Raw genomic sequence first — 17,977 nt, forward strand, 5'->3', positions numbered from 1 at the left:
TCCACACACGCACTCCGAAAGCAGATACTCTCCAACCAAACAACAGCAACTCCCTGGAGATGGAGCCACCAGCCTTCTCACCTTGAAGGTTGTGGTCCCGTAGAGTTTCGTAGTGTGGACAGTTTCTGGAAGTACATTAGTGATATTGGTTATGAATTCCTCTAGGAACTTGCAGGATTTCTCCAAATGGGTCGTATTTATAATAATCTGTACAAGCTGCAAAGGCAAAAAAGTTATTCAGCCATGGTGCTCCTGAAGCCAGGGACGTGCCAGGTTAGTGGATGCCAATTTATAAGAACTTCTGGTACAAAAAGCTGACGCTGTACAAACATACTAAGCTCTGCTACATGCTCAAAGGCTCTCCTCCTTTAACAACATCAGAAACTTAAATAAAAGATAATTTTGGGGGAAAAGCATTTCCCATGACAGCCACTAATACCACAAAAGATTATTTTTTTTAATGACTTTCCTACATTCAGCTGTCAGTCAGTGCTCATTTCAGCACAGTCCAAATACAACAGGCTTACCAAAAAACCACCACGTCAAATCACAAGTATTCTGTCTGCTAACAAACCCGAAATAATCCGTATCTTGAGTGACACCAAACAACACCGTACTAAGGCATTTAACAAAGAATCCACAAGGTTTAACTTTTCTGAGGGTGGTGTGGGTGAACAGCAGATCTAACCCTGGTATCTTTTTGGTTATCATACCCACCATTATCTGCAATTTTCTTAACACTGTCTCCACAGCTGCCTTCACATGGCACTATTTTGGGACATTAAAGGCAACTACAGAGTAAAAGCCTCTGCTGAAGTCAATCAACACAAACATTCACAATCCAGAGCAAAACAATCCGGGCTTCCACTTTAGGATCACTGGCTTGGAAGCATCATTAATTCCTTAAGCAGATACCTTTTTTCTGAGCAGACTGCCGTATTTTCAAGGTGCAACATAAGCTATAACAAAACCTTTCCAAATAATGTCTAGCTCAATATCATGCCAAAACAGTCGTCTTACAGACACGGAAGGTATTCTAATGCTCCAGAATGATATAATTTAATTGCTGGAGTACGGTGTGGCAGTCCGCAGTCACCTCCCCTAAAGAAAAGATTTTGAAACACTCACAAATCTTCTGAATGAGATGGATTCAACAGTGACTTGAGTGTTGCAGGCACAGAAATATTGAAGTTACACCACAAATGTTATAGTGCCCAACTCTTGCTAGAGCCAGATGACATGAGAAAGGGCAACGGTCACAGTTTGGGAGGTTCAGACTGGATATTAGGAAGGAAAAGAATCATTAGGAAGGGTAGTGCAGAACTGGAACAGCGTGCCCAGAGAAGCTGTGGAACCTCTGCTCAGCAGAAATTAAAAGTCGGGTAGAGAAAGTCAGGTTGGCACGATCCAAGTGAGCAATGATCTCGTTGCCAGTGGGAGGTCAGGCTAGATACTTCCAGAGGTCCCTTCCAGCCAACACTTCTTTCATTCCAGTCCAACTTTTGTTTTTAAATCAAATAATGATTTATTTGAACTCCTCGTATTGTACTTGGTCCATGAAATGTATGACATGGGTAACTAGGAGGGTTTCTCATTTCTGAATTCCTTGGATTAATTTTGTTCTTGATTTTTGCCTTCAGACAAGCACTCATTTGTGCTTCCCTGTGTCAGATAACTTTGACATCATGATCATGATATTCCAGCTGTGTGAAATTCCTCCTAAATCTCTTCTCTGATCATCACAACTTACTGGTCCAGATCAGCTATCACACTTGAAGGACCTATAACTTTGATTCTCTTCCACCACTTGCTAAGAGCTTTTCTGCTCCCTCTCTGGCTCCTTCAAGTTATGATCTTCTCTTGAATTTGAAGGCATAAGACCTTCTTGTTGGGGTACTCAAATGAAAAAAGATAGCAGCATCTTTTCCTTCTCTTTCATTGAGGGATGTCAGGGTTATTCAAAACACCGGGATTATTTTTACAAACTTCAACATCCACTGCTAAGAGGTAGCCCCAAAAAACAGCAAAGAAAAATAAATTAAAGAGGATACAGACGGGGAAGGTTGGTACACAACCTTGCATTACCTTGTCTGCTGCTTGGAAAGTGACACTGGAGAGCCCAGAATGGATGCTGTTGCTTTGTGCATAAATCAAATCTGGGAAGTGATAGTTATACAAGGTACTTAAATATCTTCTGCAATCACTTTTGACACCAGGACTATGCTTGCATATGATCTAGGACCCTTCAACATACCCTTTAATTCCTGTGCTGCACAGTCATATCAACGTCTTTCTTAAGAGGGAAGGTCTGAGAAACACATCAGAAAAATGCCACATGCTTCCATTTGGACAAACAGGTCAATGGTTACACAAAGAAATGAGGCAGGAGGCAACAAAGATGCTCAAACAGTTTTTCTTCAATCAAATTAGAAAAAAAACTATGGTAGAGATAACCCCAGGAAAGAGCTAGTTGTACCTTGGTAAGTGGTAAGGAGCAAGAGGGTGAAAACATGAGAAGATACTCAGAGGAACACCAGTCTCTGGACATACTACACCTTTATTTTAAACTCAGGTTGTGCTACATAGGCTTTACTCGCAAAAATCCTCTTCAGCTCTAAAGCACATGAAGTAGTCACTCTCAGCCCAAAGAAAGGCATCACCTCCACTCAGCGTGGAAGATGCCAAGGAGCATCTACACCATCTAAACCGGGCACAAGCGGCTGAGGGGACAGCCACACCCAGCTTGCCCTTCCTACACTCCATCACACTGTGTGAATGTTTGCAACAGCAGCAAAAAAGATCGTTTGGGGGATGGATAGTGCAGGGATAGTGTTGCATTCCTCTGTGGAGGGAGTCTTGGGAGGAGCAGGAGGGAAGAGGAATTTGCCCCCGGGGAGCAGAGAGATTCCAGACTGTGAGATAAAGGGCTGAGGAAGAATCGTGTGTAAATACATACCCGCTGTAAATGCACTAAACACTCCAAAACTCACCTCCACAGGGTATTTACAGCGTCCAGAGAACAAGACACATTTCTACCATACAGTCAATTAAACAACTGCAGCTGTATTAATACCTACTCATTTAATAGCAGCATGCAGAGGCCCCACTAAGGAATCCAAACTGCCCTGGGTACCACACGACCCCAAACAGCCATGATCTGCACATTAAACTCTTCAAAAATCTGACTTTGTGCACAAAGAAGTATTGATCACAAAAAAGAAAATGCCAATATAGAGTTTGTACTGTAGCAACGTACTGAAACTGCTTGAAGCATCACCAACAGATGGGGACCGCTCCCTCATCTTCTCATAGCTCACATTTGGCTCTTCTCCTGTCCTCCTTGAAGTCCTCTTACTTTAATTCAGATATATAATGCTCTGCAAATTCCAAAGAGGAGTAATGCTAACAGCAACAGCAAACAATCTTCCTCTTTCCCACAATATAAAGTGTTTCTTGCTTTGTACAGCAACACTGTGTGGTTCCATTATCATTTTCCAGCCAATTTTTTTATAATAAATGCTCCAAACCAACATCTCTAAAAGTGCTGTATGAAATTCCAGGGGGCCAAACTCCCTTCCTGTCACCCTGCCCTGGGAATGGGTCTCCTCAAAGCCGTGTCCCACCTCCGTCAGCCCGACGTTTTTCCTCTTGATGACATTCTGTAAACAGTTGCTCAGTGTTCGGGTCAGCAGCAGGTTTGTAGATTTTCTAATCATATCATCAACTTCAGTGGAGCTGAAAAGTAAAATTAAAAGAGAGATGTGCAAAATGCTCTATGGGAAGAAAATCACTTGGAGCCCTCATCACCCAGTCTTCTTCCCAGCCCTCTTCTGACTCAGGTGTGATCACCCATGCACTGCTTACAGGGGCTGACACATCAGTATTTACCAAAATACCAACATTTTAGGCCTTTTTGTGCATACGTCGGTAATGAACAGGGACTAACGCATGCTAAACCTACACCCCTGAGCCTCTCCTCTTAGTGGGGCTGGTCCAGCATGGGTAAGAGCAACAGCACTAACCTGTGCAGCCCACCCAAAGCCCTGCACACATTGCTGGATTTCTGCAGGTTCAGTACGCAAGGGGAAAGGGATCAAAGACCTGCAATGAGGGCAAAATACAAAATCAACCCCCGAATACTCCCCTAACCTCCTCACGGCTTTTTCTTTAACTAAATCAGACTGGATCCTCTCGCAACATGTTCGTGGCCTTTGCTAGACGGCTGCATTGCTGAAGTTTGGGGGTCTGGCTTTCTGCTGAAGTGCTGCTGCCCCTCCAAGGTGCACACCAGCAAGGTGCAACCTCTCCTTTCCACAGGAGGTTTTGGAATCCCACCCTGACACAGGCTCCTTTGATCTGTCCTTGGCCCTGCATTAGCCCTGACACCACGGGGCTTTTTCTCTGGCAGCACAGTGACAGGCAGCAGTTAAGGCAAAGAAAATTTCCAACTGGAAGGCCGAGAAGCATTAATAACTTTATGGCTCCCAGTAAATCAAGCCCCTGACCTTTTGCTCCTTCTCCTGTTTTACCTGACAAATGGGCCAGATTACAAAGCAGGGGTTGACATGAGAAAAGGAAGCAAACCTTGCATTACCCCACCGCTGGCGTGCAAGTTGGGGGATGCTGGGGTGCTGCTACCGGGGTGCCTGCTGGCACAGGGGTGGGCGCTGCCAGCCCTTGGCCAGCCCACACTTCCCAGATTTCTATGCCTGTTTAACATTAGAGCAGATGCACTAAGCCAACCCCTGGTGCAGCAGTGCCTGAGGCTCAGGAAAGCAAGACTGAGCATTCTCCAACAGCAACCCTGTGGTCACAGCAGCCCCCTGGGCCCGCTCACCCTCCCCAAGTGCCGCGCGCCCTTCAATCTACTCAATTTTGGAAGTTATTCGGGACCATCCTTGTGCTGCTGCATGAGAATTTCACTGGAATCCCCCAAATTCCCAGGAGAAGTGGCAAATGCTGCTCCCTGCTCGCGTCTCTGAGCAAAGGCACGCTTGTGTTTCCGCGAGACCAAGAAAGCCGTGTCTTGCTGCAGCTTTCCCAAGAAAAGCCCAGCTGCACAACTCCCCGTACGCCCAGCAGCTGCTCGCCACACTGCGCTCCCCAACAGGTTTCTCTAATATTTCCTTTTCCCTGATGTTTAGAAGTCTGTTTTTCTGAGCTACACGCCTGCCAAGGGTTGACCACTGTCTCTTCCCAGTTGGACGCAAGCAGAGCAGGGCCAGCAGCTCAGCAAGACCCAGCTCCTGATAATTTAAATTCAACGTCATCAGCCAAAGTCTTAGTGTGGGTCTCTTCTAGATCACCACCACTGATCCCTGTGAGTTTATTTTCCTTCTGGTTAGCGGGGAAGCGCATCCTGTGCCAGCAATGATCAGAGTTAGCCCACTTCATGTCCCAGATGGACCCCTTGGCTCCTTCTCGCAGGGTTTTGATGTGCAGTCCAAGGTGATGCATTTGGATTTTTTAAAGTGGAACAGAAACCAATATGTGGAGGGAAAAGAAACCAGCCAATGAATTCTTCTGGTCTTTATACTATGGGTAGGGATCTCAAATAAGGTTTTACTTAAAGATAAACAAAAAAAACCCAAATCCCAAAACCCACCATGCACATACTCCCCAGGCCCTCCATCATCCCCCAGGAAGAACTGGATTGTCCCAGTCCCCTCCACCAGACAATAGCATGGTTAAATACAGCAAGCACAATAAAATCTAACCCTGTGATGATCTACAGATGGTAAAAAAAGACACCCGAGGAGATATAAAGCAAAGGGGTGGTACAAAAGGACCCTGTGACACCAGGGGCGGCTGCCTGCTGCTGCCGGAGCAGCATGGGAACCAGGAAAGGGGGCCAGGGAGCCAAAAGGGCTAGATCCACGCTCAGAGAGGGTAAAAAGAAAAATATGTAGGGAGCAAAAATACACAAAGCTGTATCTTTGTACAAACACTGTGGCCCTTTCGGGATTTTCCCTGGGAAATGCTGAAATGCAATATATAGGGATTCACAGAGCAAGTCCCCAAGGATGCTGTAGGTGCAGAACGGGTGAGGCTGGAAGCGGAGCTGGTGGCTGGAGCTTCCAGCATCTAGTGGAACCAAGAAAGCAGAGATGAAAAACACAGGGGTTTGGACATGATGTCAGCTTTTCTCACTAAACCAACATGGCAATCAAATAGGTCGCACTGGAAAAGCTTGTGCTTTTTAATTCAAACGTCAACCTGTCATCAGGGCGTCGAAATTAAACAAGCCAGTTACTGTCTGGCTGCGTGTACGCCCCGAGACAGTCACGCTCTTGGCAGGAACGGGATGCTGCTGGCCTCTGCCTGACGCCACAGCCAGCACTGACGGCACGAGGTTGCCATATCACCAAATGGCTTTGGAAATTGAGGATTTGCTTTAATCGCTCACTTCAGCTGCAGGAACACCTCAACCACGATAGCCTCCAGGGCATAAACAAGTAGTGCTTAGTAATACCACTTAGCACTTCCGTGCTGCTTTTACTTCTTCAAAGCACTTCTAATCAAGCCTTCTCTGCAGACACACCATTTCCAAAGGTTTCCTACTCTGATTTCATTTGTTGGCTGCACAAGCTAGAAAATCAGGTTGTAACTTTAGTTACATGGTGGGTCAGGCAGTCTGGTAACCTCTGTGGTCGGGTTCCACCAGAGCAACAGGATCTAGAACATGTCCCATGAGGTCTACGCCCTGAGTAAGGAAAAAAAAAAGTAAGCATTCCTTGGGGGTAAAAAAAAAAAAAAAAAAGAAAAAAAAGGAAAAAAAAAAGAAAAAGAGCAGGATTTGAGCAGGTGCTGGACTGCAATCTTCCAAGCCTTCCCTGGTTCGACAGAAGAGGAAAGCGAGGGTGGAAACAGGAGTGATGAGTGTTAGCCACTGCCTTGCCCAGCACTCTCCTGGGTGAAATGATGAACCAAGTGGTAGTTCACACCAACCACGCAGAGCCAGTGCCCAGACCAGTGGGACCCGTTAGCAGAGAGTAATGGTACCAGTCAGCTGCATGGTGCTAACTCTCGCCTGTGAAGCAGAGGTTGGGTCTTGCATCAGCAGATGGGTCGGATCTCCATTCTCAATACACAAGAGAACAAAACCCCCATATGAACAATATTGTTCGTGGGGGCTGCTTGCTCCGTATGTCTGATGGCAATTGGATCTATCAGCTTCACATCAGTAGAAGTTGGTCATGGTGTGATTGTTACTAAGGCTATGCACCTACTCCGTGATCACAGACCAGTAGGAGCACAGGAGCAGTAATGCAAGCTATTAAAGAAACTACATTATCTCCTCTCTCCTAAAGCTGGCTTCCAAAGGACCTACCTGATGTAGTTTTCCAAGCCCCTGATATTTTATTTTATTTCAATAACCTTATGTACTTAGATTATTTTCAGCACTTTAAAAATTGTATCATGAGTTCTTTCAGGATTGATGCTTTGTTTGGAAAAAAAAAAACAAAAACCAACCAAAACCAAACAATCAAGTCCTGGTAGATTAGAGCTGACATCTCATCCTTCCACCCACTATTTTCCAAAGATATTCGCTATCTTTCAAATGGGAAATTCCACTGGATCGGGTGGAAGCCTTCTGGTGAGTAGATACTTTCAAAGCCATCTCATCGATGAACTCAAACACATGCTTTTTAACAAAGGCAGGACTGCTGAAAATATAAAGGAGGTTTTCTTTCTCCTAATGAAATTAATAGAGCCAAACCAAAAAATTACAACCCTTATAAATGCACACCAAGCTCCAAATTTTCTTCAAATACTTGAAAAGCAAAATAACTTTAACAAGCATATCAACATAAAGGAGAACACTCCTGTCCAACAAATACAAGAAGCTAGTTTAAAAAAATAATTAGAAAAAAAAATACAAGCTGCATTTTCTGCCATAGGCTCTGGTCTTCAGGAAAAGACCGCAGAGTATTTAAGCGAACCGCCTGGTTAATGACAGCTGATGTCCTGTATCCCATAGCAGTAGTCATGACCTTCAGGCCTCCCGTGACTGACGGGCTGACCCCAATCACTCCAGGGTGCAAGGTAAATGACAACCAAAGAAGAAAAAGAAAGAGAAGAGAAAGAAAACTTGCTGCTGGCTTTGTAGCCAAGCTTCCTAATAAAACCTAATTCAAGCTGTCAGGGTGAAATGAAGAAAGTGTCAACAGGGGTTTTCAGAAAAATATTCCAAATTTTTGGCTCGAAAAGCCAAGAGCTGGGATCCCTTCCCCCAGCCCCCACACCACTCCTCAAAAAAGGCTGGAAAAACCAATGTCGAAAGGAATTTTAATAACATGTCCAGGGGGACCCCTGAGGAGGGACCCAAGGGGACACTTTTCTTCCCTTCCCTGACAAACCCAATCACCTCTGTAATGGTGAAGAGCACAAAAGTCATGAGGGAAGTGCCAACAGAGGGGTTTGGTGAAACCAGCATCCGTGTGAAACAGGACCATTCAGTCGGCTTTAGAAATCGAGATGTTTAATGGTGACCCACAGGTTAAGGGCCCTGGGAGCCACCAAAGAGAACAACCTGCCACCAGTGAAAGGCTGAGATCAAACGTGGGGTGAGAAACATCCTGTGCTTCCACATCAACCAACGAGCTACCGCGACCTCTAGCAGAAGATGGAGAGAAGGTGCCTCTCCGAATTACTATCCCTCGTACAAAGGAAGAAAATTAAAACCCTGAAGAGCTTTGTGTATGCACTGAAACATCTGACAAGTCCCCAGAATGCTGCCCTAGCTTCACACCAGCACCGGGGCAATGCCCAGTGTGTCAGGCCATGGCCCAGACGTGAAGCTGCCAGGGGAGGTGAAACCCCACACACATTCCAAGCTCTCGCTAGTACGGTGCTGCAAGGGGAAGAAGGATTCCTCTCTTCCAGTAAAAATCTTGTTATTCATTTATATACCTCTAACCAAGCTGAAGGTATTATTGGGTGCAAAAAGAAAGCACAGCTTGCAGTTTCTGGTGAATATAGTTGTTTTCCAATCTCACATACATATGCACGGGGCAAAACCAATATCAAGGCACCTTGGGATGGAGAAGGGAGGGTAAACACGTGGAGTATTTTGGAGGCTTTAAGAAAAAAAAAATCAAATCAGATTACTTGTATATAAACTCCCATGGGAAAGAAGAAAAACAAAAACCTTAAACCAGCAGCCAAAACTCATTAACTCACAGGGTAAATCAAAACCTCAGGAGTTTTGCTGACAACACGCTCCTTGAGGGACAGTCCGGGGAGGCCATGCAGAGGCTGCAGATGTTACATCAGGCACTGACCCAATGACAAGTGGACACTGCTATCTTTCTCAAGACAACCACATTCATTGTTTAGCACAAGTGACTCAGAAACACCTTGGAGGAAACAGCCTCACCACCTTTTATACAGCTAGCGTGGTCCTGGGCTATCTTTCCCTGCATGATGCAGCTATTTTTGAAGACTTGGCCAGTCCTTTGAACATGAAGGATGCTACCGCTCCAAGGTAACCACCAGCCATCTCCAGCCTGGACAGGGTATATTCCAAGCAGTTGAGCAGCATGAAGGGTTGAGGAAGAGAACTCATATTTTAAACCTGTTGAGATCTTTCAGTGCAGACAACACCTCCATATTACAACCGTTAAGCACAGCCATCTCCTACCTCAGATGAAGGTCTTCTGAAAACTTCAGACAGGCGTAGATGAATTCCTTAATCTGATTGTAAACCTTAGGCACAAACTCAGAAAAGGGGAACTTCTTTGGAAACGGTTGCTGTAAAATACAGGAGAGAATTCAAGTCAAAGAGCAGATATTCAACAGGAGTGACGACTGCTTTCCAGCAACGTGTTCCATGCAGTCAAATTAATTCTCGTATTTAGCTAAGTCCAGCAATGAAACAACAAGCTAGCATTTATTGTATATTATATAAACATTTCAGCCAAGTGAAAGACCAGATAATCACTTACAAATGGCACATGGGTGCATAAGGGATTTGGAGCCTGAAACAGGCTGGAAGGAAACTTGCAGCTCGGAGGGAGTCGGCAGCACAACAGGACCCTCATTCTCCCTCCTAACTCACTAACTCATATGAAAAAATCCTGTTTTAGAACTCCCTGGCTTTTATCTTCCACCAGGCACAAGGTGTTTTGCTTGGTCACCTCCCACAGTTGCTGCCCAAGGTGAACACTTGCTTACAACACCAAAAGCCAAGAGGAAACAGATGTACTACACCAAATTTTTCCAACCAGCTTTTACTCATAGCGCACACATGGCTGGGAGGTACAGAGTGTAATAGTAAGAAGCTGGACCCCATGATACAGTTTTGGGGGAAGGACATAGGCTTTCTGAAATCTAAACACTTGACTTGGATCAAAAACCCTCCCAGTTCTAATTAAGTTCACCAGGCTTGGAGCTCGCTGGCTGCCAGATGTGGAGCAGAAGGCCAAGCAGGCTTTTAAGGGACACTGGCTAGGTCAAATTTGGCTACATTTAGGTTTTGCAAGCACACACTTTTACAAAAGCCAAGATATACCACCTCATTGGGCTTTTTTCTTTTAAATATGAGATTAAAACAAATAAAGGTCAATAACACGCTTCATAAAATGGGAAAAAAATAGCAATGGAAGCAGAGATTTCTAGTCTCTTGTCTACTGCAAGCGCTGTTCAGCTGCGATAGTACACTGTGATCTGAAAACAAAATTGATGAGGTACTGCTATACACACTTTCCTCACCCACAGCAGGAGAAATGCATCACACGGGAAGCATATTTATTCTTTTCCCCTGGTTTTTTTGGGGGGAGGGGGAGGGGAGGGAGTGGTTTTGTTGCTTATCTAGGCTGGGGGTTTAGGTTTGGGGTTTTTTTTACTCTCTCATTTGCAGTTCTCAATGCCACTAACAAGGGTGCGGAATTTTCCTGCACCAGTGGACACACTGTGCCACTTTCCTCATTTCAGGATTACCTTTTCGAGTTCTGCATCTTGGAATGGGAACTGTCCAACTATTTTCTTATAAACTTCTTCATTTGTCACTGGGATGGGACTGTAGTTATCCGAATCAAGTATATTTCTAAGAAAAGAAAAGAAAAGTTAGTAAGACAGTTAGTTCTGTGATGACAGATCAACCACAACTTTGCAGATTCACTGCTGGGTCGGGAAGCTCTTAAGAAGTAGTGCCAGGCTATGATGTGATGCCATGGGCCTAAACTTCTCCCCAGGTTTGTGACTTTTGAAATCATCTTTGCTGCAGCTGGACTCAGTGATCTCTCCCAGCTCCCTGCCTTCAGCCTGCACAAAGCCACAGCCAGAACTTAACGGTGATTTTAATCCAGACTTGAGCTTCAGCAGCAGCCCCAGTAAAGCCCAGGTGAGCTTCAGTCGGGCCTACCTCAAGGAAGATGGATGCTGAGCTACCAGGGCATTGACCATCCTCCAGCATCTCTTCCCAATGCCCCATGCTTAGAGACAACTCAGTCCTCCTGGGAGGTGCAAGGAGGACCATCACAGAATGAGCTGGTGGCTCCAGAGCACAGCATGGGATCCTGGATAATACACCACGCCCTACCTGTGGGCAACTGCTCAGCTCACGGATGTGCCTACAGCAGCAGCACAGCGACACAGGGACACACCACGGATGTCCCGAGACACCCAGGACTCAGTGCTGGACCAACGGCACAGTAACGCTGCTGCCACACCAGACTTTTGCGTCCTTCCATCTATTGACTGTCAATGTGAGCTTCATAATGAAACCATAACCTTATCCCTCTGGGACATAAAACATCTGGTCTACACCAATTTATTGCACAGACCTCACCACACACAGAATCCTCACAACTGTATTTAAATTGGCCCTCCCTGGGTACAAGGAGAGCCCAAGGCCAAAAGCTTACTGTTGCCCAAAATTTAAACTTTTGATCTGAAAACATTTTATTTATGGGCTAAAACTACTCCGCAGGGTACATCTCATACGTTTGCTTAAGAGCTTCTTACCTGAAAACTCCTGACCATTTCTTCAGCAGGGTTTCACTATACTGGTCTTGGATCTCCAACAGCATGTCAAAGAGCTGGTTTACCGGGAAGCCGTATCCCTGCAGCAAGGTGGGGGAAGAGAGCAACTTCAGGTAAGAAAAAGTCACCAGCAGGCAGCTGAAGATTATTTTCTCAATGTAATAGGGAGCACGTGGGCAAATTCTCCCCTACCACCACCACAGAAATGAACGGTGCTGGTGGAGGGGTTTAGGTGGTGATTTATCGAGGTGGAGAACCGAGGGGTATTAAAAGCTGGGCTGGGTGCAGGCAGGGGCACAAAAGCTTGGCAAAGTGGCCAAGGTTCAGTTGCTGCCCACAGGCCAGCCACGCCGCACACGGAGGGAACCAGGCTGTCCACTGGGCCCAATTCATGCGCCACAATGCCAAAAAAAGAAGCTGAGTCACTACAGCAAGCCCACATGAGCCATTTCACCCCACTGACTGACACCACCTGTGAGCAACACAACCATTGAGCAAGATAAAGAGCGGTCATCAACACCCGTGTACCTGGAGCGTATCTGCAAAGAGGACGATGAGGTTCTTCAGGTCTAACACCAGGCTCGGGTCTGAGCAGTAGGACTGCAAACAAGGGGAGAAATTACAACATGGTTTTAACTGCAGCACACGTGAAAAATATTACCCTCAGCCTTCCTGCATTATCACTTGAGCGATAATAAATACACAGGCAGACCGTACAGTCTTATGATCAGCAGCTTTTATCCTACAGCCCATGCCCTAACGCTGCACAGGGCAAAGGAAGGCATGCTGATAAGGGTATCTCTCCTCGTAACACACTGCTCTTGAGGCTCTCCATGATGAATAAGGATTTCAGTTGCTGTAGATATACCTGAAGTGTCTCTAAGATTACCCAGGAGCTGCTGGGGAAGCGAGAGGAGATGAAGCAAATCAGCGCGCTGTCATACCAGGATGACAGCAGCGCCTCTCATTTAATATTTAGTGTGTTGTGTCTGATGGTAATGAAGCATCGCAGCAAGGCATCCCCGAGCCCTGCATGAAGGCTGCATCGCTAAGTGGTTCAGGCTGAGAAAAAAAAATGCTGCATGCCTATATTTCAGCAACATTAATGGTCAGAGCTACAATGCAAGTATTTATTGCGGGTTGGGACACTGCTCGAAACCCTGAAGACACAACTCAGCGTAGTGACAGCACTGATCGTCCCTCCAGAGACACCCCACGTCACCCACAGGCTTCGTGCGCTCTCTGGACACAGCAGACAACCTCCCTATGCTGAAAATATGTAAAGTTTCAGACAAAGTCTTACCAAATATAGAACCAGTGATCATAAGCTGGAAAGAGAAACAGATTTAAAGCTCTCTGGAAACTCAAAGAGGAATGACTCCATTAATCAATGCGAAAGACTGGAAGAGACACATTTTCCATTTCACTGTCCAAAAAAGAAAGTCAGAAAGAAAGATAATGCCCTAAAGCTATCAGAAGCGATAAAAGATGTCCCTGTCTGCAGCAAGGAAGAAAACACAGGGATAACTTTGGCTGAAAGGGAAGAACTGAAACAGCCTCACCAACGTGAGAATGCTCCACCAAGTCTCAGAGGCGATACGGGATGGAGGGCGCTGGTCTACACGGGAGCTGCAGGCTGAGCAGCGCTTAGAGGGAATGGCAATGACCACAACGCTAGCGTTGAGAAATCATGCAACTTTCATGATTACTGAAAAAAGCTTCTCCTGGCAGCCACTTCATGCATGAAGTTTGGCATCACAACAATTTGTCATGGCAACAAAGTTGGTAAAATTGAAAAATATCGTGTTTGTACCTGGCTTACCATCACAGCTTCCTCAGAGAAAACCCCACTCAAAAAGAAAATGAACACAGGCTTACAACCTGGTGGGGTGTACATCGCTGTGTTTATCCCCTTTCAAAACACAGAAGCTTAAGTGGAAGGAGGCAGCTTTCCAGTCAACACAACAGCCATGCCAGACGGAGCCAGAGCACCCCGTGAAGCCTCTGCCCTCCCTCATCCCACCTAGCTCCAGGTCCATCACCAGGATTATCCCCACCTGCACAGATAAAGCCAAACAGCTCACCAGCAACACCGCCCGTGGGTGACCACACTAAGCTAAAGTCACGGGCACCTAAACGCAGACCTCAGCATGGTTCGCAGTGAGCAGCGTATTGCGTCTCCATGCAGAAATGTTAGGGTTTTCACAGCAAAGAGCAACGACATCATTATCACTTGGGTGCCACCACATGCACGTTACACCACGTTAGATGCAGCCCCGCAGCACACGATCCTGCAGCATCCTTGTGCTCTCAGACGGAACTGCCATCCCTGAGCAGCAGTGATTTAACACTTTTGGTTTTTCCTGGAGAAAATGGCCCAGCAGTTTGAAAACGCACTTGTGGAAAGACATCAATGCTTTTCCTTTTAAGGACAAATGTAATTTTTTCATCCCATTAACCAACAGGGTTTTCAGAAAACTCCAGTGCTCCCAGCTGAACCAGTACACCATTATATACCTGATCATACCAAACCAGGGAAAAACTCATTTTTTGCAATTTGCTTTGGTTTTTTTGCTCAAGCAGAGAAATACTGAAGCGATAAGCCATTTTTCCAAACTTCTTTCAGTATGAAATAAGAAAAGAAATCTATTCAGTGTCATTCTACACACCAATGATCTGCAGTTTGATAGCAACTCATTCACTGCCATGAACTTTAAGGGAATATCAAACAAGGTCATACTTCAGTGTACCAAATAAACGCCTTTTTGCCCAGTTTTCTGGGACAAACTGACTCCCTCTGCTGGTGCTTTTCAAAAGTGATCAGCGATGTATTTTATCCCGTTACCAAACCACTGTCGTCTTCTTTCCATTCACCCCAAATATTGAGAGTTTGGTACAGGGAAATGCAGTGCATCAAGAGGCAAAAAAGGCTGGAGAAAGCTTTTGGGGAAATAGCAGCGTATCTTCATGCTACTGCTTTAAACAGGGTCATTGGAAAAGAGGCAAAACAAAGAATACTACTGTAAAAGCCAGTATTTCCAGCATGTCAAGTCATACTCAAGCAACAGCTGAGCAACCCTGGGCTTTTACTTACTGAATGTGTTCTTAGTGCTGCAATAGTTTTTGATAACGCCATCTCCCACAGCTCATCAATATAGGCTCTATTTACCAAGCCCTGCGTTGTATGCAAGATGTGATCTTCAACTACAAAAAACCTAAGGGAGAGGAAAAAACGGCACAGTTATCAGAAGTTACAGGTTTCGAGACATCAAGAGCTCTGCAAACACCACATGCGAGGGGCACACAGCAGCTGCACATCCACAAATCTCCAGAGCAAGCTCAGATTTGCAGTAGTATTTGTATCAAACATAGCCAACGCCAAACACCTTATTCACCTATTTTTAACATCACAGTATTTTATATGCTGTTTCACTGTATTACAGAAGTGAGCTAAAACACAGTTGCTCCTAGTAATGCCACTCTGCGTAATACGCAAAGGCAGAATTTCCCCGGTCTTAAGTTCTCCACCCCATTATTTCAACAAGAACCACTGACTGAACTCTGCCCCAGCCAGCAGCAATCACCTTACAATTGGTTAACTGCAGGGAAAATAATGCCTCGCACCCGGATACACCACACGCTCAGTTCACTCCAATCTCCAGTTATCAAACATGCTGGCCAAAAAGAAACTGTATTTTTCAGGGAGCAAGCATGGCACCAGACATTCTAAACAGCAACACACAAAATCTCAGCTGTGTTTTGACAGGGAAATTCATCCCAGGAGCACAGAGAAGGTGAGCAGCGCACGTTGCATTTGTACTGGTCGTGATTAAGTGTTGAAATTATTATTGTTAGCTGTAGAAATTTCAACATAATCCCCTATCTTTGCTAGATTGGCAGTCTTACGTTGTCTCCTCTTAGAGCTTGGGTGGTTTTGGAAGACTCTTGTCAAATCTGAGTGCAATAAGAAGCTCATAGGAATAGAGGCTTGAAAATCACCTCCTTTACCAGGAAAATAATCAAAGAATAATTATCAAATATTAAAGAATAATTAAGGCAGAGGGCCTATTCATCTCATTAGTGGGGCAAGTAGATGCACATAGTCCACAGAGATTATTTACCCTCAAACTCCCAGAAACGCACTTGCTGGTACAAGAGCTGGCAGGTTCCTCCATGCACCCACTAGTGACACAGCAAAGTTCGTGGGAGCTATAAAATACACTCTAAAATGCTTTAAAAGCCCAAACCACCTTTCCCCCCCAGCCCCCTTGCTGTTTCAGCTCTCTTTAAAGGACCCTCAAAAAGATCAACATTCCTTCCTCCTCCTCTTTTAGCTCCTCAACAACAAAGCACACACATATTTAGTGAGGATGTATATAAAAAGAATACCTACCCTACAATTTGATTAAAATACTTCCTATAGCCATCTAAAGTTTCATGCTGCAACAAAGAAAAAGTGAGCAAAGATTAAAACAAAGGTGGCCACGAGCAATTGGAAATAAATCAGAGACAACCCATCGGCAATTGCACGCCCAGCAAGAACCCTCCGCTCCTTTTTTCAGCAGAGCAAGTGTGGGCACTGCAAGCAGGGGACCCGCATACCATGTTTGAAGGAGGCTGCAGGACCAATCTGGCTTGTTTTCTTCTCTGCTTCCTATAGTAACTCTCAAAGGTTTCTCGGGCACCCTGGAATACAGAGAAGATTAATTCAAGTAATTATAAAGGTTGGCATTAACAGATAACTTGCAATACTGAGCATTTAAGATGCGGATCTCATATTCCTCCAGAATTATCTATGCAACGCTCTCCTGCAAAATGCAAATCCAAATGTCAGAAAAGAGTTTTACTCAAAACACCGAGTCAAAACCCCAGCTGTTCAGGTATAAGAGTATCTGATGAACTCTTGTGTACCCGTTTTCCAGTCTCGCTGTGCAGATGTGGCATACAGAAGTGTGCAACCAGTTCCTTACTGGACCGTGATACAAACAAACATCCAACTTACTTAACCATAGGGGCAGTGAAACAACTGATACCTAGTGTTAGCAAGAAGAAAGAGGGGACAAACAATGCCAGAAATTCTTTCACTGATTCATGGGTGAAGAGTGATGCAAATCCACAAAAGTTACGGAATTTCAGAAAAAAGTGCTTGTGTGGGTTATAGCAATTTATAGGACCGGTCTCTATAGCTGGGAAAAATGATCAAGACAGAGTTTTGGGCTCACATTCTCCCAACTTTACTGGGGGTCTGAGCCTCCAGAGGAGAGCTGGTTAGTCCTGAAAGCCAAACCCAGGCATCGCCACCCACACCAGGCACTGTGGCAGGGACCTGAACCGCTCTTTTGGGGGCTTCATCTGTAGGTGGCTTGTTTTACCAAGCCAGGCTACATCTGAGCATCCCCACCCAGACAACAAACCCATGAGGATCCTCAAATGCCATCGACCTGCTGAAGCATTCAGATGTCCGCCTACTGCCCTGGTCCCCTAGGCTATGTAAAAGCTTGCTGTTTTATCCCTGCTTGTTCCTCCCTCCTCCACGCCCGCACTGTTTTATGTCTGAAATTGGATTATAAACACTTCAGAGAAGGGACAAGGTCTTGCTTTGAACTGTTCCGAGCCCCCCAATAAATAAATAAATAAATAAAATTTAGAAAATCTCATTTGGAATTCACAAAACAAACAACACACAACAACAAATATCACCTGAGCAAGGCACCAGACATCAATCTTCTCTACTACAAAAAATAAATTCACTAAAAGAAAAACCTGATGTGAATTTAACGATTATCCAGTTACTACGGCATTATACAACCAGGCTGCCTTAGGATGCCCTCAGCTAAAGGGGTCTTATGAAATGTCTGCAATAACTCCTTGAGGAGCTATAGCCTGACTTGCTCCTTGTCTCCTACAAGCTGGAGCTCAAGGCTTAAGGAAAAATTCAGCCTTGCTGATGTGCCCAGCAGCTCTCCCACCTAGCACTGCCCTTCCCAAATTC

At 45.2% G+C, this 17,977-nt stretch overlaps 1 protein-coding gene across 3 annotated transcripts in view; it reads right to left on the minus strand.

The window, feature by feature from the left end:
- Positions 1–17,977, minus strand: part of EXOC6B (exocyst complex component 6B) — a 311,652-nt gene that overhangs the window by 110,542 nt on the left and 183,133 nt on the right. For all 3 annotated transcript variants that reach the window (XM_055795537.1, XM_055795536.1, XM_055795538.1), the window contains exons 9-17: positions 16,588–16,671; positions 16,379–16,425; positions 15,080–15,200; positions 12,514–12,585; positions 11,968–12,065; positions 10,942–11,047; positions 9,644–9,753; positions 3,624–3,735; positions 82–216 (exon numbers count right to left, since the gene is read on the minus strand). In XM_055795537.1, the coding sequence (XP_055651512.1) occupies positions 82–216; positions 3,624–3,735; positions 9,644–9,753; positions 10,942–11,047; positions 11,968–12,065; positions 12,514–12,585; positions 15,080–15,200; positions 16,379–16,425; positions 16,588–16,671 (885 nt within the window). The remainder of the gene's footprint in view (positions 1–81; positions 217–3,623; positions 3,736–9,643; positions 9,754–10,941; positions 11,048–11,967; positions 12,066–12,513; positions 12,586–15,079; positions 15,201–16,378; positions 16,426–16,587; positions 16,672–17,977) is intronic.

Source organism: Falco peregrinus, chromosome 2 (assembly GCF_023634155.1).
Source record: "Falco peregrinus isolate bFalPer1 chromosome 2, bFalPer1.pri, whole genome shotgun sequence".
NCBI classification, from domain to species: domain Eukaryota; kingdom Metazoa; phylum Chordata; class Aves; order Falconiformes; family Falconidae; genus Falco; species Falco peregrinus.